Below are 26,577 nucleotides of genomic sequence, written 5' to 3'. Positions count from 1 at the left end.
GCTGCCAGAAGAAGAAAAAGATCGGCGGATCCCACGCTTATGCGAGCGTCGGTCCGTTTTTATTTTAATTTTTTTAATTTTGTGTCAACGAGTTATCAGCCTAAGAAAACGAACTCTAGAAACACCATTCCGTGTTCTTGGATTAGATTTAATTGTTCCGAATGTACTATGTTTGGGTGCCTCTACACTTGGGCACAACGACGGGAAGGTTAGCGCTGAGATCCAAGAGAGAGGGAGAGAGAGAGACAGAGAGAAGAAAGGGGAAACGCAGACAGGTTGACCATGCGGGAAGATCCGGTTTGCTACCCTACACTCGGGAGAGAGGGGAGGGGAGGTAACGTGAGAGGAAAGTAGAGATAGAGAAAGAAACGTAGCACAGACACACAATCGCAGTCGGTCACTGTTACCGTATACAATCACCGAACAGCAGAGTAGCACTTGTAGCACTGTAAACACCATTTTACAAGCCATCGCAACGGAGCGAGATGAGGGCTCCGTTGCAGTTTTTAAAGACAACACACTGGAACAAGTGGCTGTAGCCTGCCATCCGAGATTGTCTTTTGGGATCAATCAGATTTAAACTCGGAATGCAAAATTTTAAAGCCTCCTTTTCTTTCAGTCAAATTTAACTTTAGTTGTTTTATTGTTATCGTTATAGTATCGTGTTATACTAACCAGCAAAAAGGCCGACGTTAAATATTTGAAAAATTAAAAGCCCATTAGCTTACTTTCAGTATTGTGTAAAATATTCGCCAAGGTAATTTCCAATAGAATAAGACCAACACTAGGCTTCAGTCAACGAAGAGAACAGGCTGGCTTCAGGAATGAGGTAATCGAGAAGTCTGCACAGTACAATTTATCTCTCCATATGGCTTGCATAGATTCTGAAAATGCATTTGATTCAGTAGAGATACCAGCAGTCAGCAGCATTACGTAATCAAGGAGTACAGGAGGCAAACGAGAATATCTTGGAAAATATCTACAAAGATTCCACAGCTACCTCAGTGATTCAAGATAACGGTAGGCAGACACTTATAAAGAATGGGTCAGGCCAGAAGACACGATCTCTCAAATGATATTCCCTGCATGCTTGGCAAAAGTATTCCAGCTGTTAAACTGAGAAGGCTGAGGAGGGAGCATCAACGGTGAATATCTCGGCAATCTTCGGTTTGCAGATGGCGGTATCCTGTTCAGCAACACTGGGGACGAATTACAAATGATTCAGGACCATAACAGAGAAAGTGTAAGAGTGGGGTTGAACATTAATATACAGAAGACAAAGATAATGTTCAATTGCCTGGCAAGCGAACAAGAGTTCAGGATCACCTGTCATCCTTTAGATTCTGGGAAAGAGTATAGGTTTCTCTCGGTCACTTACTCATAGCGAGCCCTGGATCATGAGAAGGAAATTCACAGAACAAGAATGGGTTGGAGCGCATACGACAGTCATTGTCAGCTCCTGACTGGAAGCTTACCATTATAATTGAAAGAGAAGGTGGGCAATCAGTGCATTTTACCGGTGCTGACATATGGGGCAGAGACATGGAGACTGACAAAGAAGCTCGAGAATAAGTTAACGGCCGCTCAAGGAGCGATGGAACGAAAAATTTTAGGCGTAACGTTGAGAGAAAGAAAGAGAGTGGTGTGGGTCAAAGAGAGAGAGAGAGAGAGAAAACATTTTTATTAGGTAAATGCAGCTTTGGAGAGGCGTCCTCACTCCAGAATGCCTTGAGCGCGGGCCGTGTCCTGGGCCCTCGCAATCAGCCGTTGCTGATCCTCGAGGTCGGAGCTGACCAAGGATCTCTCCCAAAGCTCGTAGGTGTGGTAAGGGTTCGGAGGATTTAATAATGCCGCTCTGCAACCCGCTTCTATGTGCCTGAGAGACCCGTCCTTTGCGCAGAAGCGACATACCGGAGATAATTGTGCAGGGGCTATGGGTTATTTCTGGTTCGGTGGTGTAATGTACTAACCTGTAGAACTCGGAGGAATCGCTCCAGCTCTCTAGGTAGTGACTTGTGTGGGGGTGCATATGTTCTGCGGGTTAGCTTGTAGTGTTGTGTGATGTCTTGGTATGAGACTAGAGGGTACACGCGCTCGGGTTCAGGTTCTTGGGCGTCGGCTCGGTGGGTCATATCTCTAGCCACGTGGTTGGCGACCTCGTTGCCAGGAATGCCGGGATGAGCTGGCGCCCAGATGATCATGACTGATCTCATTGGCGGCTTTTGATTGATGATCTGGAGCGTAGTGGTCTGAATTCTACCGCTAGCAAAGTTGCGGCACGCCTGTTGGAAGTCGGTCGCTATGACTTCAACCTCTGTTTGGGAGAGCGCGAGTGCTATTGCCACTTCCTCGGCTTGTAGGGGATTGTTTCGGGTGAGCGAAATACTGCTCCGATGTTCTTTGTTGACGATTACGGTGGCTGTTGTGGCTGCGCGTCTGGGGTAAGACCCCGCATCCGTGTAGGCTGTAGAGGGTAAAGTTCCGTATTGCTAGTGTATGGCCAGGGCACGGGCCTCCCTTAGCTGTGCGTGGTGCACTGGGTGCATGTTGCGAGGTAGAGGACATACGGTGATGTTGCTCCGGATGGCATGGGGTAAGCTCAGAGTCTGAGGCGGTAGATGTCTGAGAGGGGCAGAGAGCCCCAGGCGTAAGAGGATGGACCTCTCCGCTTCCGTAACCGCCAGCCTTGTTCGCTGACTGGATTAATGTGCACTCCTAGTCGTAGTAGACGTTCTGTGGACGTACTGATCGGCAGGCCCATCGCCTGCTTATATGCCTTTCTGATCATTGTGTTGATTTTCTTGAATTCCGTCGCATTGAGTAGTGCGTATTGAATAGCGTAAGTTATTCGGGACACAATGAAGGCTTGGACAAGCCGAAGCGTATCCGCCTCCCCCGTGCCTCTGGCCTTGGTTGTTATTCTCCGGATCATATGGGCAACTTCGGCTGTTGTATTCTTAAGCTTCTGAATTAATATTGTGTTGGTGCGATCCGACTGGAAAACCAGTCCCAATATTTTTACGCTCTGAGACGGAACGATGGTATGACCCTCCAGTTGTATGTTCATAGTGGGCGAGTCGGGTGTGTACTACTTTCGCGGTGAGAGCAGGAGTAGCTCCGACTTTTGGGGGGCGCAGTTGAGGCCGCTTGACTTAGCATAGTCGCTCACCACGTCTGCGCTTCCTGCAAGTGTCTCTCCATTGCCCCGAGGAACCCTGTGGACGACGAGAGGGTAATGTCGTCGGCCATGCCGGATTCCCGGGATGTTATCGAGGAGCGCGGACGGCCTATTAGGGCGATATTGAAAAGGAGAGGTGCTAAAACTGCACCCTGTAGTGTGCCGCGCCCGCCCAGTAGGAAGGGGTTTGTCGGTTGGCCCCCGGCCTTTAGGATGGCTTTTCTATCTGAGAGGAAATCTGTGATATAGGAATACGTCCTGGCCCCACAGCCCAGCGTGTTTAGCCTCTGTAAGATTGCTGTATGCTTGACATTATCCAACGCCCCTTTAATATCTAAGGCGAGGATAGCCGTGGGGGTGTTGTGTATCGCTGGTACAATCACCTCTTCTCTCAGCTGAAGTAGGATATCTTGAGTTGAGAAGTGTGGACGGAATCATATCATCGTCGTTGGATATCGCTGGAAGAGCAAACGGGGATAGCCGATATTCTAATTGACATTAAGAGAAAAAAATGGAGGGCAAGCCGTGCAATGCGTACGATGGATAACCGGTGGACTATAAGAGTTGCAGAATATGTCCCAAGATAAGGGAAGTGCAGTACAGGACAGCAGAACACTAGGTGGGGCGACGAAATTAGGAAATTCGTGGGCGCTAGTTGGAATCGGTTGGCGCACGACAGGGATAATTGGAGATCGTAGGCAGAGGCCTTCGTCCTGCAGTGGGCATAAAGAAATAGGCTGATGATGATAATGGTAGAATTTTAATATATACAAAACTATGCAATCTCTTCAATATCTGCCTTCATATTCTAACGTAACCAGTAGGAAATTTCGCAGTCTTATTTGACTTCTTTTTTCTTTGTAGCTACCCCATTCTCGGCCAATCTTCCATAGTGGGTACGTGCCAATATATCCCGACGAATATCCACCTATTACATCTACTACATTGGTGGTAAGCGAAGCTGTCTTTAATGTTTGCTAATGTTTAAGCAAATATTACAAAATATGAACGCTCATGGCGGAAATTTTTGTTAAAGATGACTCAAAGCTAATGCAAGTTTACGCCCTTCTATATAACTCTATGCTCCGCACAACCAGGTGCGGTAGCTTGGTGGCTATGGCGTTGGGCTGATAATCACAAGGCAGCGGGTTTGTTCTCGTCCACCATGGCTGTATTTCGATGAGAGTCAAATACAGCAACCTTCGTGAACATGTATTTATAAAAGAAGCCCAGGCCGTAACCGTAATCCGGAGTCCCCTACGGCGTGCCTCACAATCAAATGGTGGTATTTGTGGTATTGGCAGGTAACACCTCAGAATGTAAGCTATTTTTTAAACGTTCCTGGCCGAGTGCATGCTCTGGTTACATATTATATAGATGTACAGTCTCGTCATTTCGTAGCACATACACACTTCGGCGGATTTGCCAAGAACCAGGTAGTGCAAAATAAAGGAAGTAAAAAATATCAAAGAATTAAAACAAACGTTGTTTATTTGACTTCTTTCTCGTCACTTATTCACTTCACTGAAACATACTTGAGCTTTTTTTTCGTTGCCAACTTGTTAACTGTTCTGCTTTTCTATACGGGCATCCACGCAGTCACACTTACCGATTATTGGGTATTGGCCAAGAAGAGACGCATACACAGTTGCAAATACCCAGTGGCCCATGTTGTCAATTCGGGCACATAAGGCACGGCACCGTGGCCACTGACACAAGTTTTCTACTTGCTAATACAGCTCCCGCAAGATGGAGGAAGGGCTAATCTTCCTCGCGGGTTTGTGCCACGTTCGGAAGGACTAAACATCGACATCGAAAGCAAGGGCGCCCGGTAGGGTCACGTAACCGGAAGTGAGCCACATCTCTCTAACCACTCCCACGGTACATGTTAGAGTGTTGCGAACCGCACGCGAATAGACCAGCCAAACAGGATGCACGGTTGGGCTAGTTGGTATTGCATTCTCGGAAAGACTAGAGTTCAGCAACGATATGGCACGAAGAAGGTAAAGCCTGCTTCGTGTCTCGTCTTTTCTAGAACCCACCGCGGTGCCTTAGTGGCCACGCCGTTGCGCTGCTAAGCACGAGGTCGCGGGATCGAATTCCGGCCGCGGCGGCCGCATTTCGATGGTGGGGAAATGAAAAAAAAAAAAAAAAAAACTCGTGTCTCCTGCCCTGAGGGCACCGTAAGGATCCCCTGGTGGTCAGAATTAATACGGAGTCTCCCACTACGGTGTGCCTCATAATCAAATCGTGGTTTTGGCACGTAAATCACTTGAATTCAATGTAGTTCATCTTATCTGCAATCAAGGCTTTCAGAGAACCAGCAGATTATATTACGAGGCGGATGTATTACGAGTACTCGCCAGTGGAATAGGAATTTCATTGCGGGAGCGCTCCATGGCAATTGAAAATGACCCGTCGAATGGGTTATTAAAAACCTAAATACTGGGGTTTATCGTACCAAAAGCACGATATGATTATGAGGCACGCCGTAGTGGGGCACTGCGGGTTAAATTTGACAACCTGGGGTTCTTGAACGTAAACCCCATGCAAGGCACGCGTTTTTTTTTTTTTTTTTTTTTTCATTCCGCCCGCACTACAATGCGGCCGCTGCGGCCGCGATTCCATCCCGTGACCTTGGGCTTAGCAGCGCAACACCAAAGGCGCTGCACCACCTCGGCGGGTTCAAATGACTTATAAAATTCCCACAGGGGTCCCTGACCCTAGTTTCTCCGTGCGGCAAAGCGTGGGGGTTGCGCCGCACCACGGGCATGTGTTCCTAAATTGTGTAGGATACATCTTGCTTAGTATGTGTAAGCTAGAGAAGGTTCCTGTTTGCAGCCTCCGCCAACTAGCTGCTTCTTGCTGTGTTAAGGCTATGTGCGGGAGAGCCGGCTCACCAGCTGCGAGCTCGCCGCCCAAAGGGCAATGGTGCAGCACGCAAGCGAAGCAGCGCGGCTCAGTGGAGCCCTGGACTAGGGGCGCAACCCTGCTAAGAAGGTCAAGCGTCTGCAGCGATGAAGACGAAGACCGAACGCTAAACGCTTAATGGACCAAATAATGTTTTCTCTCTCTCTCTCTCTCTCCGTGAAGCGCCAGTATGGCAAAGCGTTCCCTTTTCTTTTTTTCTCAGTGATCTGGCGGCACTGTGGAAGCTCGCGCGCACTGCAACGTGTATAGTAATTCAATATGCTGAAAATGCCGCCAGAAATAATGTTATGGCGGACTCACCAACGAACTCAAGCGCATCTAGTTTTATTTGTTGCGAGACGAGTTTGAGTATCCCTATACTAGCATACACTTTCTAACGTGTGTGCTTTCTTTTTGTAACAACCGGCACACAGCCAAATTACCTCTATAGTGGGTTAAGCCCACATTGCCTTAACAACAGCAGCACCAAGCGAGGGTGAGGCAGCTGAAGTAGAAGAACAACGGGGTGGGAAGCGGACGCCTGCTCGCTACCTGCAGTGGCGGCGCGAAGCTCCCGATGGCTTCCTGGCCGTCAACTTCAGCGGGGAGCATGTCGAAAAGTTCCGTGAGCGAGGCCAGCATCACTTCCGTCGGCAAGGTTCCGACAGCGCTGCTCTGCTGCCGTCTGTTCAGACCTAAGATAAGCGGCTGTGGATGTGCCCTGTTAGTGCTCTGTGCAACGTGCTTTGTCGCCGCCGTGACGATAAACAGAGGCCTCGGGGCCTGGTCATCCAGTGAGCGCTCATCCCTATTCTATAGACCAGTACCTGATTGTTACTGCTGTGAAGGATACACATTTCCGGATATGTGTTCGAACAACAACGGAGACAAGCAATAGAGTGGATTAGCATCTGTAGGTTTATTGCTGGGCGTGAAGCGTTTATGTTCGTCTAGAATGCAACCTGTTCATGTCCATGCAAAGCATGGACAGCGGAGGGGGGAGGGGGTGGAATGAAAGAGTGCCATGAACGAGATAAGGAATCGAGTGTGTAACGCAAGGTGAATGGCGGGAATTAAGTAGCAGAACCAACCTAAAACTAAGGCCCAACTAACCAACTAATCCCAATCAACCTTTGCCTTTACGGCATTCATATGCATTATAATTTTCCACTCTCCTCCCCCTCCTCCGCTCGTGCCCCATTTTACCTGGGCATGCTTTGTATTCTAGCATAAATGTAAACGCTTCAAGCGCAGTGATAATGCTTCAGTTGCATTACAGTGCTCGTGTTTGTCACCATTGCTGTTCGGTCATGTATCAGCAAATACGTTGCCTTCACAACAATAATAACCAACCACCTAAACTACTAATACACTCGTATCCTCAGCCCAATGATGTTACTGGAGGGTAGATAGTCGGATGATCATCAAAGGTCGCATGAAGCGCTTTCTTTTCAGTCGGTATAGTCACAGAGTTTCCTACAAAAAAAAGTATACTGATAAATTTGTAGCTGGTGGTCGTTCTAAATGTTAACCAAGGTTACTACACAGATCTGTCTAACCATCATGCTTGTAGCTTCGTATACCCTTGTAGCGTTGTTTCTTAGACTTTATCTTTTTAAATTTCCAGAAATCTGCCGAAATAATGTACTTGTATTTCAACGCTATCTATTCACGATTCATCAGTGATCCAAGCAGCGCTCCATCTCTGCTATCACCAGTATCGGCCGGCCGAGAAACGCTGATGATAAGATAATTGAGCAAAAGGAATTTGTCCATTATTCTGGCCCATACTCTTTCCAGATATATGAAGGCAACAAGTTCACGCGCATCTACATAACTATTATAAATAACAGCGTTTATAATGCAATCATTCGTTGAACATTAATTTGCTAAATCACAAAGCAGTTCGACGTCAGATGCACAAAGCTTAAACACTCCCATGTACCAGGGATATTTCGAAATCTGACAGAAATATCAGGCTTGCAGCCCCGTACGCGCGTGTCAGTGTTCGCTATAATAATTCCCGTAGGCAACTCTGGTTATACTAGTTGTTCTGGTCTCTACACAGCAGCTTTGCTTTGGCGCTAAAGTGTAGACAGTAACTCAACTCCAAAAGCGAGCTCCTGATTATCTACACAATTTCTTATGGGATAACAAAGAAGTTTTCACGGGAAATCACAATCTCAGTGCGTATTATTAGGCTAATTTTAAGGCCGCAGTCTACACCATAATTTATGCTCTTTGAAATGGAGTTCATTGTGAAACCGCAAACAGAGGCCCTATAACGCAAAACTATTCCAATGTGTTTTTATACCAATTTCCTGACGCCAAATTTACGTAACCGCCGACGTAAGCTTGGGCTGGTTACCCGAAGTGTTGTCGGAACAGCCCAATTAAATTCTCTCCTCGTTTAAAGGAGGCCACTTAAAGGAGGCCGCGCTAAATGCGTATGCTCGCGCACCCGTACACATGGGGCTGCCTCAACAGGCCGCCAACAAAAGAAAAAAAGCCCGAAACGAAACGCAATGAAGAACAAACTGATCTAAAGCAACGCATTAGATAACCGTATACAAAAGCTTGTTTTTTAAGGACTAAAATGTTCTTCATTTAATACTGAGCCTATTGAAAGAACATTTTCGCACAATTACGATCAAGAACATCAAACTATTTGTAAGTGCGGACGCGGCCACTGCGAAAGGTATCTATAGCCTCCGCAGAGTTTCACCTATGTCTGAAAAGGAGTACAGACAATGGTCCGTATTCTAGTTCACTCTAGACTCCACCAACAAATGCGTACTTTGCACGGCCGCGCGCGATCGCGCGCACCGTATCTTGAAAGGGATCTGAAGACGGCTCATACCTTTGTGCGCGCTGTGCTCAAGCCGCTGCTACGTTGAAGCGGCAGACCGCGCAAAGTTACTTCGCTTGCTGCTGCTGCCGCGCTTGCTTACACCAGCGTCCAGCGTTTTGCAGCGAGTGTCCGCCCTCATCGGGTGCCATGTGCTCATGTTTTCTGCGTGTGGTGACACCATGCTTGTTAATTCACTTAGTAAGCGAATGTTTGCGTGTTCGAATGTTTGAATGTTGGAATGCGTGTTGGTGAATGTTTGCTTATTAAAGCTGTATACTAATTCGCTATCGCAATCGATGCTTCGCCTTTCGAGCGAAACTACGACTTTCTTTCCCTATGTATCATTTCTGATCTATTGCTAATAAATACTGAGATAGATTTCGCGATCGTCAATATTTGCTATAGCTAAGGCTACTCCACTCGTAGTTATTTATGTACTATCTCACTCAAAAAGAAACACCTTTGCAGGTGATCTGGCAACGGTCCATCAAGTACATTTCACCTTGCAATATGAGTAGCACCAACTCAAGGTGGCCTAAACCAAGTCAGAGTCAGTAATAAATGGGGCTGCAGAAAATTGAAATGCTAGCATGCTTTGAATATGCTTTGTCGCCGGGAAACCAATAGCGTCTTCCAAGTTTCCTTCCCTGGTCAGTCTTTGCTGCAGAAACGGTTGTCCCGAAGGGAGCTATCCATCAAGCAGGCTGGAGGGCAGTGACACGAAACAGAACAACCGCATCCGTGAGTAATATTTGTTTCACCTCGTGCTGACTGCATTTGTCATCTGTGGCTATATGGTACTCTAAAAACATTAAGCGGCGATTTCAACATGAGAGCTAACATCATTCACGCCGTCAGAGAACAGGTCATGGATAACAGATTACACACTACGTAACGACACCTTGACGCAGAGACAGCTACAGACTCGACGACACATACCAAATCGATTTTTTTTTTACGGTCAAGCAGCACTAGATACTGTTAAATAGTGGACTAGTGAGGGACCGGCCAAGAGCCCTTATTTCTGCCACACTACTATTCCGCGCGAATGGAATTTTTACAGAGGGCCCTTAAGTACTACAGTGAATTGAATGTTATTTGTGTGAAACATTTTCACATATGCACATGGATAAATACAAATTTCCTGCGCTTGATTCGGTAAATGGAGGCTCTAAGCGTTCAACGTCGACAAGCCAACAGGCTGCAGTTAACAGTGTGTGCTGATTACAGTAACCAAATCTTACGAACTTTCGTATTACAGTGAAGCGGTAAGGCGGCATTTGGTTTATCCGGAGCACTTCACTTCAAATAAATAAAATTTATATTACGTAAAACGCAACAGGAGTTCAATGGCTTCCGCGTCCACCTCCGGACTACACGTTGCCACAGGGACTGAATTGATCCCCAGTAGCGATGAACGAAGAACCTTTTTTTTTTTTTTTGCCCTACAGGAACAGTAAAGTTGACGACAGGAAAGTGTCTTGATGAGAACAACGATGGCGTAACGGGAGGGATGGACACCGCAAAACTAGCCGTAACGTTTTAATTACGTTCACTGCACAAAAGCATTTACCTTGAAGCATCAGGAAGGTTTCATATCACAGTTAGAATACTTGTAAAGATTCCTATTCTGTTTACAGACAACTCTAAATACAGTGCGTGCCCGCTATCGGAGGCGGATGCTCGTGGAATAAGCCTATGTTTTGTGGCTGTAATTATTGTTACATAGTGAGTTTAACCTTGTAAGCCTCTCTTCCAATCTGCTCGAGGCTTGTTTGCTCACTTTCACTTGCTTGCACGAACAAGAAAGCACAAATGACGTATCTTTTACTCTGGGAAAACACCATTTCACCCTTGCTTCCGGATTAATAGGTTTCACTGACCTGAAGCGATGTCGCAGTACAAAGGCACTGTACCTATTTTGTGCGTAATTTAGTGTTGAAGAAATAAAGATAAGGGAGAAATTTCTGTGGATACATACATTTCACGAACCCAGAACAGTACGAAATAAATGAAGGGTTGTCAAGTACTGCAAAGGCAAGATTCGAGGAAATAAACATTTCACAGCGCGTAAAAGCATGGCGTCTTCAACATGGATACGGTGACGTTAAGATGTAGCAGTTATTTTTTCATGCAAAAAGTGTGAGCTTATATGTAAGATGGAGATTAGTTACCGTTGTTTGATAGCAGTATGGCGTACGTCTATTGGACCAAAGGCGTTTTTATCAAAAGAAGAAACTCCTAGATTCTTCATAGCTACATCTTTTCGTGTTAAAGGTATTTCAGGCACTTTCAGAACCTGTTTCCGCAGTTGGTATACCTGTACTTGTTTAGCAGCACTCAGTTCCCCATGATCACGTAGCTGTGCATATTAACCGCAAGCAAGCAATTTCCCAAGCTAGCAGTTCAAGAATTAGAGTGATCAACAGCGGTAGAATAAAGGACATCTCTCGCTGTATACATCCAGACACCTTCAGAGTTCATGTGATTACACTGTACAGGTTCGGTTAATTAAATAAGGTCAAAATTGGAATTGAAATTGAATGTTTTGATTGACTGCTGCTGGCGTCCTCTCAACTGTCAATTCTCCTTTGAACGTCTGCCTCGGTTAAAGATCTAAGAACTGCGACAGGAATATATTGCCGCAGTGTCGCCATAGCGTTTAGTGACAACCAAAAAAGCAAAGAAAATAGCGTTTAAAGAATGAACAGGTGAGCTGCCTGCTTACTGAAGCACCCAAGACAGGTGCTGTTAATACGCACTGTATAGACAGCTTTTTTTTTCCTTTCTTTTTTTCGGGGCACGACGCAGCTCCCTGCAGTCCGGAGGAGGCGACCAATTGGCAGCCACGCCGGTATAGCGCCGGCAAAACACGTGCACGACCGAAGACGCCCTCGCAAAGTGTTTGCTGCTGCCGAACGAGTCCGCGTCGCCAAAGAAGAAACAGAGGAGCAGGTCGTGCCACCGGTGGTCGTCGCCACCACTGCTTCCGGAAGTGATCGGGAGGCATCAGGACCACACCGGCGGCGAATTGCGCTTGCCCAGCACAGACGGTCCACGACCGCTAGATCCGAGTCCCCACGTGAGCCCCCGAACGATGCGGATGAAATCTTCCCGGACCAGGAAACTCCTATGCCGACAGACCTTCCTACTGGTACGTCAACATCTCTGTATCACAAAGCAAACGATGAATGTCTAGCGACTCCGAACGAACTTGCTTGAAGACTTTTCCGTGTGGAACGCCAGTAACTTGATATTTGTCGTAAGGGACAAAAGATTCCCATCGGTCCGGCATGTGTCACCTGTAAATTTCTGGTGTAAACTAAAAAAAAAAAGGTACTAGCAAGAGTCTACTCGTTGCACTGAGCGTGGCCGGTATTCGCGTGAAAATAAGAAAAAATTCCCAGCGCAGATGGAATGCAAACTTCGCCTTCAAATTGAAGTAGTTTAGAATTTTTTTATTCGATTTATTTTAACATGCACACATGTCGAGGTTGAAAAAAAGTAGGCTACTACTAAACTTGTAGCCAGCCTGCCATGAAAATCGGTAAACGTGGAACGTAGCACATTTAAATCTCCTTTTAATAAGGCATCTTGAAAACGAACAATAATTGCGAAATCACCACCGGTGCCAGTAGCACGACTTACAAGGACCACTTATGCAGCTGGTGTGCCACGTACCAGTGCACGAGAAGAAAGGGGGTTAACCGACGGGTACGATTTTTATTAGCCATATCATAAGAAGCCAACAAACACTGACACCAAGGACAACATAGGGGAAATCGCTTGTGCTTAATAAATGAAATAAAGAAACGATAAGTTAATGGAAAATGTAAGTCGATGAAAAAACAACTTGCCGCAGGTGGGTTTTATTTTTCATCCACTTTCATTTTCCATTAATATATCGCATCTTTATTTCATTTATTAAGCGCAAGTAATTTCCCCTATGTTGTCTGTTGGCTTCTTATGACAGTACCAGTGCACGTGGCACACGAGCTGCATAAGTGCTACTTGTAAGTCGTACTACTGGTACCGGTGGTGATTTCGCAATTGTTCATTTTCAAGGTACCTTAATGTAAGGACATTTAAATGTGCTACGTTAATTGAAGAAAATTATACCATTTAGCGTATTTACACGCAGTGTTATTTGTGTCCTTTTAGAAATGCAATATATTTCAACGTTTCATTCAATGTTCGACGGCCTATGTTTTAAAGACAGTGCAAAATCTGTTTATTGAAACCCAGAGAGTTCAGCTGGAGCAAGTTGGCTTACGCAATACTCTGCAGGCAATGTGTCGAAAGAAAATAACTTTCATTTTCGTCGAGTCATATGGAATCGGCACGTGAACCACGTGTAGCTGGAAGTATCGCTTTCGAGTTGCCGAGAGTGTACGGGTTAATTCTTTTGCGTGAGCCTTTATACAAGTTATACGAAATTATAGCGGAGCACCAAACTTACGAAAATTACTGTACTCAGTGGCTCCAAAATTTATTTTTTCTCTTATAGCTCACGCTAGACTGCGCGATTGGAGCCCTCCGGTGGACTGGGTCTTACAATGACCGATTGTTTCGCATTTACTTCGTTTATTGCGCTTGCTTGAAACATGCCATGTCCAAGATAAAAGTGTCGGCCACTGTCGTGGCGAAATAGCCGGACACAGAAGTTGTGACATCTGGCACAATAAGCTTGTCCATGTGGCCTCTCGAACCCGCCATGGTGTCTCAGTGGCTATGGTGTTAGGCTGCTGAGCACGAGGTCGCGGGATCGAATCCTGGCCATGGCGGCCGCATTTCGATGGGGGCGAAATGCGAAAACACCCGTGTACTTAGATTTAGGTGCACGTTGAAGAACCCCAGGTGGTCGAAATTTCCGGAGTTCTCCACTACGGCATGGCTCATAATCAGAAAGTGGTTTTGGCACGTAAAACCCCATAATTTAATTTTAAATGTAGCCCCTTGAAGCAACTCGTCCTGGCAACGACAATCTTTAAAGGTCGCCCAGTATGCCATATTTGTATTGTAATTTTTCAAACTGGAGAACTAATGGCCTCAAATGTACGGGCCGTTTTAAGGCACGTCTTTTTTATTAGACATGTATTAATTGCGTATGGCGCGAATGTATGACCAGTCCTTTTATCACCATATTTTTGGTAAAATTTCTCTGCTGGCGTTAACGATCATCCCCGCCTTAGTAACACTTCCAAGAATGTCTCCAGATTAAAACGCATGTCCACGTCAAGTGTTTTTTGAATCCTTTTCAACTGGGAACGTAAAGTTAAATTTTGAGAACACTTTCGCGGTGGCTTAAACACTAAATTTGCGTGCTCTATGCCTTAGTTTCTACACGCTGTTTTATATTCTATTATTGCACTACTTATGGTACTGGTGTCAAGTAACCATTGCCATTTCCTTCAAACGTGCAACCCGCCGTGGTTGCTCAGTGGCTATGGTGTTAGGCTGCTGAGCACGAGGTCGCGGGATCGAATCCCGGCCACGGCGGCCGCATTTCGATGGGGGCGAAATGCGAAAACACCCGTGTACTTAGATTTAGGTGCACGTTAAAGAACCCCAGGTGGTCGAAATTTCCGGAGTCCCCCACTACGGCGTGCCTCATAATCAGAAAGTGGTTTTGGCACGTAAAACCCCATAATTTATTTTAAATTTTTTTCAAACGTGCCTTCTTCAATGCTTGCACTCCACCTCAGTGTGGCTTCCTTGTGACGGTTGGGTTTGGTCCCTCAAATTTATCCACTGCATCAGATCATTCAGCGACACAAAGCGGCTCTATACACTGTGGTTTTCTTATGCATCTCTTCGGTAAATTCGTTATTTTAAACACGTTAAACAATACGCTACAAGCTTAGCAAAGAATTTAGCAAAATTACAACTTAGCCAGGAAGCTAAAGTATGCAGATCTGTTGCAATATCTTTCAATGGCTTCATGCTTGCAATAATCCCAAGCACTAGTCATATTGTGAGGGCACGAGAGCGCCTCCCGTACTAGCAACGAAAACCGAAGCCGCATCGACGTGGCATCAAACTTACTTTATTGGCCAAAGCAGAGAAAAAAAGCCCCACAGCTTGGCCGAACCGAGCCAGGTCCGAAGTAGTACAACCTATATTGGAAGAATTCGCTCAGCGTTGGCTGAATTTCTGTATTAAACTAAGTGCTCATTAATCAAAGTTAACAGGATGTCTTACATAAGCTTCCCGTTGTCGGTGCTTCGAATTCATGCCGCTTTGAGTGCATGGGCATCGACGAACAGCAAAAAACCCCACTTGGAAGTGGACCAGATATCAGTCAACACTAAAGAAAATTTCTTATTCGGGGTTTTTTTATGTGCCGATACGAGGCATGCCGTAGTGGGGGACTCCGGATTAATTTTGACCACCTGGGGTACTTTAGCGTGCACCCATGCATGGTACACGAGCATCTCTTTTTTTTTTTTTTTTTGCCTTTCGCCCCCATTGAAATGCTGCCGCTGTGGTCGTGAATCGAATCCGCGACCTCATTTTTAGCAGCGCATTGGCATAGCCACAGCGCCACTGCGGTGGGTCGTCAAAGAACACTGAACGGTCATCTTACTCTTGGTGTAATGCCTTCTTTTTCAACCAGTGGCCGAGACTCTTCAAGATGATGGGGATCAAAATTCTGATGGAACAAGCAGTGAATCAGACTCTGGTGAAACGGTGAGCACACGCATAGGTGATATGAAGGATTGTTGCCGGGGCCACTAGCTTGAATGCAGCTTTAGATCCAGCACAGCGAGTTTCCTGCCGGGATAATGTGTCGTTTATATTGCAGTTCTTTTCACAATTCATCAGTGTGCCCGAGCAGCGCTACGCATACGTTATCGCCGTGATCCGCCGGTCGTGAGTGGCTGATGATGAGAAGGATGTAAAATTGAGAGAAATAAAATGTTACATTATACCAGCTCGGGTTTTCCGAAGTACGCGATAAAGTAAGAAAGCTTGACAGACAGAAAAACGAGCCTAGACGTCAAAACCACTTGAAAAGAGAGATAAACGAGAAGAAAGGGGGTTAACCGAGGGGCCCGATTTTTACAAGTCATATCATGAGAAGCCAACAAACACTGACACCAAGGACAACATATGGGAAATTACTTGTGCTTAATAAATGAAATGAGGGAACGATAAGTTAACGGAAATTAAAGTGGATGAAAAAACAACTTGCCGGACTAATTTCTCGTTTATTACATAACGAGGGTCTCGAATTCGGCAACATTGATGCCTTCAGGTAGCATATGTGGGTTTATTGACCAGTTCCCTTCACCGAAAAAGATCACGTTCTCGTGACGCCTGCGGCAACAAGGACATTTCACGTCCGCCGCCAAGGTCTGAGTGGTGGCGCTGGCTAACACTCCCAGGGTTCTACTAGTACACATAAATACACAAGAAAGTGAATGGGGAAACAGCGCCGCGGTAGCTCAATTGGTAGAACATCGCGCGCGAGATGCGAAGGTTGTGGGTTCGGTTCCCACCTGCGGCAAGTTGTTTTTTCATCCACTTTAATTTCCATTAACTTATCGTTCCTTCATTTCATTTATTAAGCACAAGTAATTTCCCCTATGTTGTCCTTGGTGTCAGTGTTTGTTGGCTTCTCATGATATGACTTGAAAAGAGAGATGCTTATATAAACATTTATTGTCGTTTGTGCTTTTAGAAGTAGCAATGCTTGCAGTCTGTGTTACGCCATGTCACTGCAATGCGAAATTTTCGTGTTTTGTTAGTTGCATAATTACATGTCAAAGTATCGCGTGTTCGTTGCAGCTATGGAGTTATTCTGGATATTCGAATGCGGTGTCACAAGGAGCGGGGGGTTACGCGTGCACAATTAGCAGCGAATCGTTTGCAACAATGGTGTAGGCCAGCTCATTCACAGCATGTCTTTGAAAATGCAGGACATTTATTAATGCGACAGATATGCGGCTAGCTCGGAACGAGAGCAAACATCTATTTATATATTCGCCCCATGAAAGCAGTCGTCGAATCGCTCTTTGGCATCTCGTTGCAGAACGTGTGAGAGCACACTGGCGTTAAAACTAGTGCGATTTTGCCAAGATGTCTCTTCTCATAACGAGTTGACTCCAGAATTCCAGAGATCATTTATAGTGACCAACATATTAAGTAATAAACGAGAAGAAAGGGGGTTAACCGAGGGGCCCGAGTTTTACTAGTGATATCATGAGAAGCCAACAAACACTGACACCAAGGCCAACATAGGGGAAATTACTTGTGCTTAATAAATGAAATGAAGAAACGATTAGTTAATGGAAATTAAAGTGGATGAAAAAACAACTTGCCGCAGGTGGGAACTGAACCCACAACCTTCGCATTTCGCTTGCGATGCTCTACCAATTGAGCTACCGCGGCGCTGTTTCCCCATCCACTTTCTTGGGTATTTATGTGTACTAGTAGAACCCTGGGAGTGTTAGCTAGCGCCACCACTCGGACCTTGGCGGCGGACGTGGAACGTCCTTGTTGCCGCAGGCGTCACGAGAAGGTGATCTTTTTGGGTGAAGGCAACTGGTCAATAAACCCACATATGCTATCTGAAGGCATCAATGTTGCCGGATTCGAGACCCTCGTTATGTAATAAACGAGAAGAAAGGGGGTTAACCGAGGGGCCCGATTTTTATTAGTTATATCATGAGAAGCCAACAAACACTGACACCAAGGACAACATAGGGGAAATTACTTGTGCTTAATAAATGAAATGAAGAAACGATTAGTTAATGGAAATTAAAGTGTGTCGCCCTACAGTCAATGCATACATTGCAGGCGGGTTGACTGAACTCGCCTCGTCTGGACCTTCTGCACTTTCTAGTAATTCAATAAGAATGGCTTACTTGAATTAAATTGAATTTTAGTGTTTGACGGGCCATCACGACGATCTGATTATGAGGCACGCCGTAGTGGGAGACTCCCGTTTTTATTTTAAACACCAGGGGATCCTTAACGTGCCTCCAATGCCCGGGACACGTGCGTTTTAGTATTTTGCGCCCACCAAAATGCGGTCGCCCAGGCCGGTATCTGATCCAGCGACCTCGGGCTTAGCCCCGCATCACCATAGCTGCTAAGCCACCACGGTGTGTAATAAGAATGGTTCGCTTTAAGCAGCTTACAAACTCACTTGTTTCTATTTTTAATATTCCACTTCTGTCCATGAGTGAACACAACACTGTACGTGTGCCTGGCAACATGGTGTTCCCTTCTTCCTTTACTGGCATTGCCATGGTACCCTAGACAACCGAAACCATTTGTTTATTATGTACAGGCTCTTTGGTTCGTGGGACATCTAACTTTAATAGAGTTGCCTGCATGTACCGATGTGGTATACAAGCCCCATTTTTTTTCGGCATGAGGACTCAGCGCAAATTTACATTTTATGTTACTTTAGAAATAAGAAAACAAACAATATTTGGTTCGGTGTTTGTTGGTCGTTTTTTCTCAAATTTCCGTATTCGGTTTCAAAATTTTACTACTCGAACTATTCCTTTACGCAGATACCTACTGTTAGTCATGTTTAGCAGCTTGTTAACTGCTTGATGCATGGCGTTTTTTTTTTTTGATCAGACAACAGATATTATATCACCCGAAAGTACAGTGATGTGGAGATCAATACTGGAAAACTCGTCCGAGCCTTACTCGCTAACCAGCGAGGCGATGTCTATGTCTCCCAAATTCACGAGTGTCACCGATTCAAAGGAGGTAAGCAACTTGCTTTTATATTCTTTGCAACCCTCGACAACAACGTGGTACGAACTTATAGTTTGATTACTTTTGCACGATTCGTGGCAATGGTCATTTTTCTTTGTTTGTAGTGCCCACTTTGCGTTGTACCAGTGTGGTCCGCTCTTGCAAAGAACACTAAAAAAAATTTTCGCCTCTCACTTTATGACGGCCTAGCTTCAAGTGGCTGCGGAAGCAATGACACTGGACTACTTTAGTGTGTCGAAAAGAGTTAGAGCTACCAACTACAAGTTATCTGCTGCAAATCTAGGCTATTTCCGTCTCGGTAGGGGGGAAATGTCTGAGCATGCCTCGCACTCAAGTGTTCGCTTTAACGGTGGTGGCCTCTGTACAGGAGACGCATGCGTAAACGTGTGGATTGGACGAATGTTCGAGGTTTCAAATACTAACCGAATATCACACGCTAACTGTTCGTATTCGTATTCAAAAAGTAACTACATTCGGTATTATTTTCAATATCGAAACTAACCGAATATTGCGCCTAAACCGACTCCTAATGCCTCGCTAAACAAGATATTGCAAATTATGCTCAAAATATTGCAAACCCCATGCTCAACGCGGTATATAGCTTAGTGGCTACGGCATTGCGCTGCTCAGCTCGAGGTCGCGGGTTCGATCACTCGTGCGCATTCGTCATAAGCCTTTCCTTTTATATACGGAGTGTCTAAGCCTGCGTCGGACATACGCGAGAACAATCCAGTTTGTCGCCTTAAAGACACGGTGGATTCATGAGGACAAAGCGCTTCCGCAAATGCATTCTGCGAAGCTTCGCGCAACCTTCAAACTACGGTGGTCAGAGTGTACATACCCCAGAGGTGCTTATCATATCCGCGTATCTTCCTGTCACGAAATGTGCTAGGTGAAATCCGGTGAGGACCTACGAACAGTAGCACACCTCCACGGCAAACAGCGCCAGCGCGGAGAAAGGATCGTCATTCTAACAAAACAGGCGTTTAAGAAGTGGCTCCGGGCGTGAAATACGTTTTTCAGAACAAAATGCAGGAGTGCAAGGCACGAAAATCACCCAAGAATTCACCTTCTAAACGCCGAAATGAACAAAAGTAATGCGCCAAAAGCACGAACAATTTCGCGCCACTCGTAAATGTGACGTGAAAATTTATTTCGTGAGCTCTTCTGGTTGCGCAGCAGTAGCGTCTCTGACTTGCCACTCAGTGGTGTGGGCCTGGGTTCGACTTCATGTCGGGGCTCATTTCTTTCGTTCTTTTTTTTTTTCAGCAGTAGCCGGTCTGAGTCTTCGAAGACATTTTTGACACTTAGATTTGCCAATTGCCAACGAAAGCAACGTGCTCGTCCCCCACTGCCGCTCGACAGTCTAATCTATTGCACCACCGGATCAGGCCTATTAAGAACGCTTACTGCGCTGTCCATACAATGCGTTAAACTGCACTGGCCTTGCATGAGCTCTGTAGTGCATTTAAGAACGGCGCAATGAGTCTAGTTAAACACGTGAACCCAGTGTCGAATGCGTGAGGCAACCCGGCTGCAGCGACGACAAACTGCTCTGTCATCCTCACTTGTCAGATGTACGGAAGTGGCGTAAGAATTCCTCGCCGCGTCTTGCATACTGTCGCAGGTAAAAAAAGAAGAAAAGAAAAAAAAAGAAACATTAGTTAGTAACCATTCCAGGTATACAGGGCTGTAATCGGAAATCTTATAACGCAGCGTATACAAAACGGCCTACTTGCAATCGCATGCGCATTTGTAATATTTAATCACTGACTGGCTGAACGTTGCGGTTTCCTCCGCATAATTTTTCGTCCTATTTCGGCGCCTGTTAGAACCAACTCTTGCGCGCGCCCCATGGTCCACACTACACTCTCACCTATTACGCGTTCAACACAAAGAGCCGCTTCCGGTTTCGGCAGGAAAGCGAGACCCCCCCTCCTCATTGCCGCGCCGACACCGGTTACCGTCGAAGTTAGCCGCTGCATGTATAGTATCCATCGCATCTGCGCAGAACCCCATCTGTACAACATTTCACTACTTGAAGCAGACGAAGCAGCATCAAACTGGGAGTGTGTATGCCATGCGGACAGAGCTGAAAATGCTTATAAACGTATACGCAGACCTACGAAGTCTCATACGATGCCATAACACTCGCTACCAATTTTCAAGTTTTTATTAGAGGTCTGCACAGCGATGTGATTAAAACACACTCCCGAAGAAGCGTCGACCAAGAACTGCTTTGAAGCTTCAAAGCAATCGGCATACGGCAAGAATCACTGTCACCTGTTTGTGAACAATTAGTGAAGGCGACTTGAAGAGCGGTCAGTGGAGCTAACTCTTCGGAGGAGAGTTATGCTACTCCGCTTCTGTTAGTTAACGTTTCTGTTGCTTTTTGGATCGCCGAGTCGACTTCGACATCTTTGTAATTGCGAAATGCTGCAACACGGATGCATTTGAGCCAATCACGTAAGGGGAATCACTTAAGTAGCAGGGCACAATTGCATCATTGGTATATTTGCTAGAAGCACACTTTGCCTTAGCATCGCATTGGGGGGCACTGAAATGAACGCGTTTTTGTTGCTGTGAAAGCGGCGCATCAACGCTGTGGAGGCAGATGCGGTAATTGTTCTAGCTGTGATGGTACGCCGATCTGCGCTGCCTGCGGTCACTCAGGCACGCTTTACCGCAATACGCACTGTAAGAACGCTGACGCGAGGGAAACATGTACGGACCTGTACAGAGTGCTGCACAGAATGCTCGACGTGTCTTAACGTGAAACAAGCAAAAAGCACCTAAATACGGGGAGCGTAGTCATATTGTAACACTGCTGTATGCGTCTAACGCACCTGCAAAAAAAAAAAAAAAAAAACGAAGACGTTGGACGTAATTATCTTTAGCCACATCCATTGGGAAAAGTCGATATTCGCCCAACTCTAGTAAATGAGTCTCAGCGTACACGGAACGAAACTACAAATCTAAACATGTTCTATGGTGTCTAAAATGCTCACATGCATTTATAGTGACGTAAAATTCGTTTATTCGCATTCTCTCACTCTTCCTAATTGACGTACCCATCGTAGCATCTTCTCGTGTGTAATTTATATGCTACATTACAGTTGAGATCTGAACACTTCTTCTTGACCTGATCACGCGCATCTGTTTATATTTATGCAAAAGCATCAAATGGCCCATTGAGCGAAAGAGCCGGCGACTATAGCAGAAAAACGGCACCGAAATTCCCATTGGCTGCGACGCCACTTCGCGTGCGCGCCTCGACGCTGCAGCGCGGGCGAAAGGAAACACCTGCTGCCCGGCTTCCGCGCCAGGTGTTGCGTGAGGGGAAAGGGCATCGCCGCGACGCCACGTCACCCAAGCTCTCGGAAGGCTGTGTTATCCGCACGTTCTTTGTCCGTGCAAGCTCTCGCCTGCATTCTAATTTCGCCCCGATAATCCCTATAAAGAAATTAATCTATAGAAAGACAGAATAAATTCCCAAGGAAGACCATTGGCGGTAGTGAGTTTCGAACCTATCACCCCACACTCAGAAGCCGAGTGTGTTACCCCCTGGGGTAAGCCAATTAGCCAACCGTATCAACGCACTCGCTTCCCCGCCAGGAGTTCATAACTCGAAGGACCGCTCAGTGGCGTTCAATTGGGCATTAATGCTTTCGCATTCACAACTCGTAATAAGGGCTTAGGTGTCCTCGGGGTTTTTAAGGTGGTAAGTGTGGCTGAAAAGTAAGCACGGATACCTGTCAGACAGTTTTTAGGAGAGCGTATATGGAAACACATATTTATAGACTTTCGACCTTCACCGCAGCCTGTCGCGACAATTCATCGCTTACTTGGCAATGTTTTCCTTCGAGCAGGAAACTGTGTTTGAAACTAACCGAATAGCAGGTGATTCAGAGCACCCGAAAGGACATCCACCAAGCGGCAGCATGGATACGTCTGCGTCTCCGCAACCTCAGAGTTCCACAGTAGACCTACTTGATTTTGTAAGGACTGCGTTGTTTGAACTTAACTTCTTCACTTTACCGATGTCACTGTGCCATGAGTCGCGTTTCCATTTCTGTTCTTTATTCATTTGCAGAAGATGTTACCTCTGCCAACGAAGGTGACAGAGGACGATGGGGAATTAGCAACAAACAAGTCCAATTCTACTGAATCTCCGTTTACCTTGAGCAGCACGGTAAATGCTTCAACCTTTTCCTTAAATTCAGCTGAGGGAAAGAAATAATGGAGCGCTTGGAGTCTGCGTCTCTAATCAGCACGAAGGCTGGGAAGCTTTGCGATGCATCTTTTGAATATCACCTATGCTCTTTCCTGCGTCCTTCGGGAATATCATCGCTCAAAATTACGATCATGCCACTCACCTCAGTCACGCTTTCATTTACGAGAATATCTAGTGCCCGAATACAAGCCCCCGCGACGGCTCTCTCTCTCTCTCTGGCTTAACAAAATCTAATTTTGAGGGTCAAGCAGTAAGTGTAGCTGAAAAGCAAGTACGGCATACCTGTCAGACACTTCTTAGGAAAGCTTATATAGAAACCCAAATTTCTAGATTTCCGACTTTCACCGTAACATGTAGCGACAATTCATCGCCTACCTGGCAATGTTTCCCTTCGCCCAGGAAACCGTGTATGAAACAAAGACAATCACAGGTGATTCAGAGCACCCGAAAGGTCATCCACCAACCGGCAGCATGGATACGTCTGCGTCTCCACAACCTCCGAGTTTCACAGTAGAGCTACTGGATTTTGTAAGGACTGCGTTGTTTGAACTTCACTTCTAAACTGTACTGATGTCACTGTGCCACGAGTCGCATGCGCATTTCTGTTCTTTATTCATTCGCAGGAGATGTCACCTCTGCCAACTAAGGTCACAGAGAAAGATGAGGAATTGCCAAGAAACGAGTCCAGTTCTACTGAATCTTCATTAACCTTCAGCAGCACGGTAAATGCTTCGCCTTTTCTTAAATGCAGCTGAGGAAAAGAAATAATGGGGCGCTTGGAGTCTGCGTCTCATCGGAGCCTGCATGCTAACAGCATGTGCCGCAGGCCATTGCGGAGGTGGATACACGTCGTATAAGTCATGTTTGGGACACCACTCATACAACACGGAAGCTCTAATGCGCTTAACTAATTGAGAATGAAGGAGCACGAGTATCGATGGTCCGTACCACCGCCATTACGGTTTCAATCAAGGCGTATTTTCTAGGAGAGGCCTAGAGGGGAGATGCGTAGACCTGCACCAGTAATGTATCGCAGGCACGTGCTTTATAATGGCCACAGAAGGAGTAAATGAAGGACATAGCCAGGGGGGGGGGGGGGGGGTGGTTCGGTTTCAGTACACCCTCCGACCACTACTTCGGCGATACTATCGCTTTTGCCCGAAAGTAGTGCTTAACAAGCCAATCAGCTCATTCGATTTTGCTTAACCAGCCAATCAGCCCGCGCTTGACGGCCGAGGCGATACTATCGCCGAAAGTGATCGTCGCAGAGTACACGTCCCCTGCCACGCTTCTGCCCAGCAGGAGTTGCCTCGCGAACTGTGCAGCGCCAGCGTGACGCACGCGGGTATAGTTAGAGCTGTACCTGAGGAGTCCCAAGTGCAACGCTAAAACCTTGCCATCGCTGGCACTAGTTTGCCCTTTGGGCGAAACCGCTGTGTTCGGTCGTATGAAACTTGCTAAATGCTCAAAACCGCCGTTCAAACTCTTTTCTTGCATTCTTGAACAGCTTACTTCTTCACACAGCGTGTCAGAGCCACATGTCACAAATAAAAAAAAACATCGTCGCCCCTTCCAGTCCGTGAACCTGGTCGAACAGCAAAGCTGTGTTAGTTTCACCGAGTGTTACGCGATGCAAGTCAACCTTCGCAAGCACTATATTGTAAAGTTCTTGTTTCACCATTCTTTTCCATCATTTTCCCTTTCGCGTGCTTCGCGTGGTGAACATGCTTTAGCAGTTCTTTATTTTTTTCGTTTCTCCCAGCGTTCTTCTGTTCCTTTTTTTCTGCGCGTGAGGCAGGCCTTACGACACCGAGCCCGTTCACGAGACAACTCTCGCTGAGGCTCGCGTTAGGCAGTTTCTTCCTCAGGAGTACGCACTACTCGTGGTCTTCCCATAGTTGCAGTTGGGATGGAATGTGCAGAACCACTAATCCAGGGGCGCTATAACGTAAGACTATTCCAAATGTTTTTATTCCAATTATGCAATCAGCCCACCGCGATTCGTCAAACTTTTTTGGAACATCCCCACTTCGCCTGCCCATCACGCGACGTCACGAAAACCGCGATTGCTCCCCACTTGATATGACGTGCACACACTGATTATGCGTAATTTGGCCGAAGGAAATAAAAATAGTTATTTCCGATTCGATGCCTTTTTGCCATTAGCCCTCGGCTATTGGTCAAAAGTTTTCAGGCTGCACTCACTTCACCTGCGTCTCACGCGAGGTCACGAAACCGCAAAAACTTACTGCGTCAAAGTGACGCGTACGCGTTAAAGATGCATTAATATGACGAACAAAACTGAATTTTCTCCTGAATAGGCGCAGACTGCCCCACTCCGAAAGGAATAAAAGATGGCTGCCGCCGATCTCTCCGACACTGGCTACTCGCCCCTGCCGGAGAGCATGCGTCTATTTGCTTGGAATAAAACTTCTTGCGTGGCCGTGTAAGGTATTCGAGCACTTTCGGCCCGCTTAAGACCTCGTTCTGCCAACTCTTCTTTGCTAAGAATCCGATTTAGCGTCATTCTTAAGCTTCCGTTGCATGCCGCCGTGAACGTGATTTTCGACCAGCCACTGCAAACAAAGTAAGCGAAAGCGGACCAATCGCAGACGCCGGCGCCGCCCTCTTCATCCAGTTATCATTTTTCAGTGCACTGGCTCGGCCCCATTCAATCCCTCTCCACTTGAGCGTGCTTCTTGCCTCTTGTCAGCCAATTAGATAAGACAAGCCGCTCAGTGTAGGCAATGTTATTCGTTTTCAAAGCAAACAAAAGTTACCTCTTATAAACGAAGAGAGCGTTTACTTGGCCTGTTCTGACAACCCTGCGGGTCACCACGCTATGCTTACGTCGGCGGTTACGCAAATTTGACGTCAGGAGATTGTAATAAAAACATATTGGAATAGTTTTACGTTATACGGCTCCAAAGCTCCGTATATTGGACGCAAGGCCAAACTGGAGATGCGGGCGCTGCAATCGTTTTGATCATTGGTTGGATTGATTTGACAATTGACGTCTTTGTGTCTCTTAAGGGTGTTACGCACACGTTCGGCTTCGACGGAGAGAACAACGCCAGTGACGGTATGCCCGCAGTCCTCCGTTGTCGCTTGCGTTCGATGTTTCGAGTTAGCTCGGTGGCCTGGTTAGCAGCATCCGCCCGGCATTGCCGATTGCGATTCTTGAAAATTAAATTGCTCCAAAATTAAATGTGACCGTCACGTAAGACAATGAACGGCTCACGCCCCTGTAAACCCGGCATCCTCTTTACGACGACCGAAGTGAAATGCTACGCTGGATTGACGAGCGGCAATGGAACTGACGTGGAAGAAGACGACGACGCTCGAGCCATTGCTGATGATGTTAGTTTTAGCGAACTCCAATTACTACGGCGCAGGGTCCGCATAAACAGCTTCACTGTAAAATAACATTTATATTAGCATTGCTTGACAGCCTCCTAGTCTTACATACGGCAGTACATTTTTTAAGCTTTTAGCATTATTAACCTATTTACATAAAGCGTTCGTAGTGGATATAGCCGCCTCTTCACCTATTGTTCTGTTTTTTCATCATCCTATTAGCTGATTCAGCTTTTCAAATAATATTTTTATCGTATTTGGTATTCACACTATACCCTTTAACTGAACACATGCGCTAATCCTCCT

The 26,577-nt window shown here is 46.2% G+C and overlaps 2 protein-coding genes across 2 annotated transcripts in view; both read left to right on the top strand.

The window, feature by feature from the left end:
- The first annotated feature begins 6,612 nt into the window (after nt 1-6,612).
- LOC140215980 (uncharacterized) lies at nt 6,613-15,984 on the top strand. Its single transcript, XM_072286291.1, has 4 exons — nt 6,613-6,882; nt 9,595-9,680; nt 11,751-12,093; nt 15,556-15,984. The coding sequence occupies exons 1-4, from the start codon at nt 6,666-6,668 to the stop codon at nt 15,675-15,677; spliced, it is 768 nt and encodes a 255-aa protein (XP_072142392.1). The 5' UTR covers nt 6,613-6,665; the 3' UTR covers nt 15,678-15,984.
- A 1,744-nt stretch (nt 15,985-17,728) lies between these two features.
- LOC129387488 (uncharacterized) overlaps nt 17,729-26,577 on the top strand; it is a 76,340-nt gene continuing 67,491 nt past the window's right edge. Inside the window, exons 1-5 of the mRNA XM_072286191.1 lie at nt 17,729-18,671; nt 22,550-22,678; nt 22,774-22,872; nt 23,314-23,442; nt 23,538-23,636. Of these exons, the coding sequence (XP_072142292.1) occupies nt 18,513-18,671; nt 22,550-22,678; nt 22,774-22,872; nt 23,314-23,442; nt 23,538-23,636 (615 nt within the window). The 5' untranslated portion in view covers nt 17,729-18,512. The remainder of the gene's footprint in view (nt 18,672-22,549; nt 22,679-22,773; nt 22,873-23,313; nt 23,443-23,537; nt 23,637-26,577) is intronic.

The sequence above is a fragment of the Dermacentor andersoni genome, chromosome 2 (genome assembly GCF_023375885.2).
Source record: "Dermacentor andersoni chromosome 2, qqDerAnde1_hic_scaffold, whole genome shotgun sequence".
Lineage (NCBI taxonomy): Eukaryota > Metazoa > Arthropoda > Arachnida > Ixodida > Ixodidae > Dermacentor > Dermacentor andersoni.
This window is presented reverse-complemented; position numbering and strand designations above follow the sequence as displayed.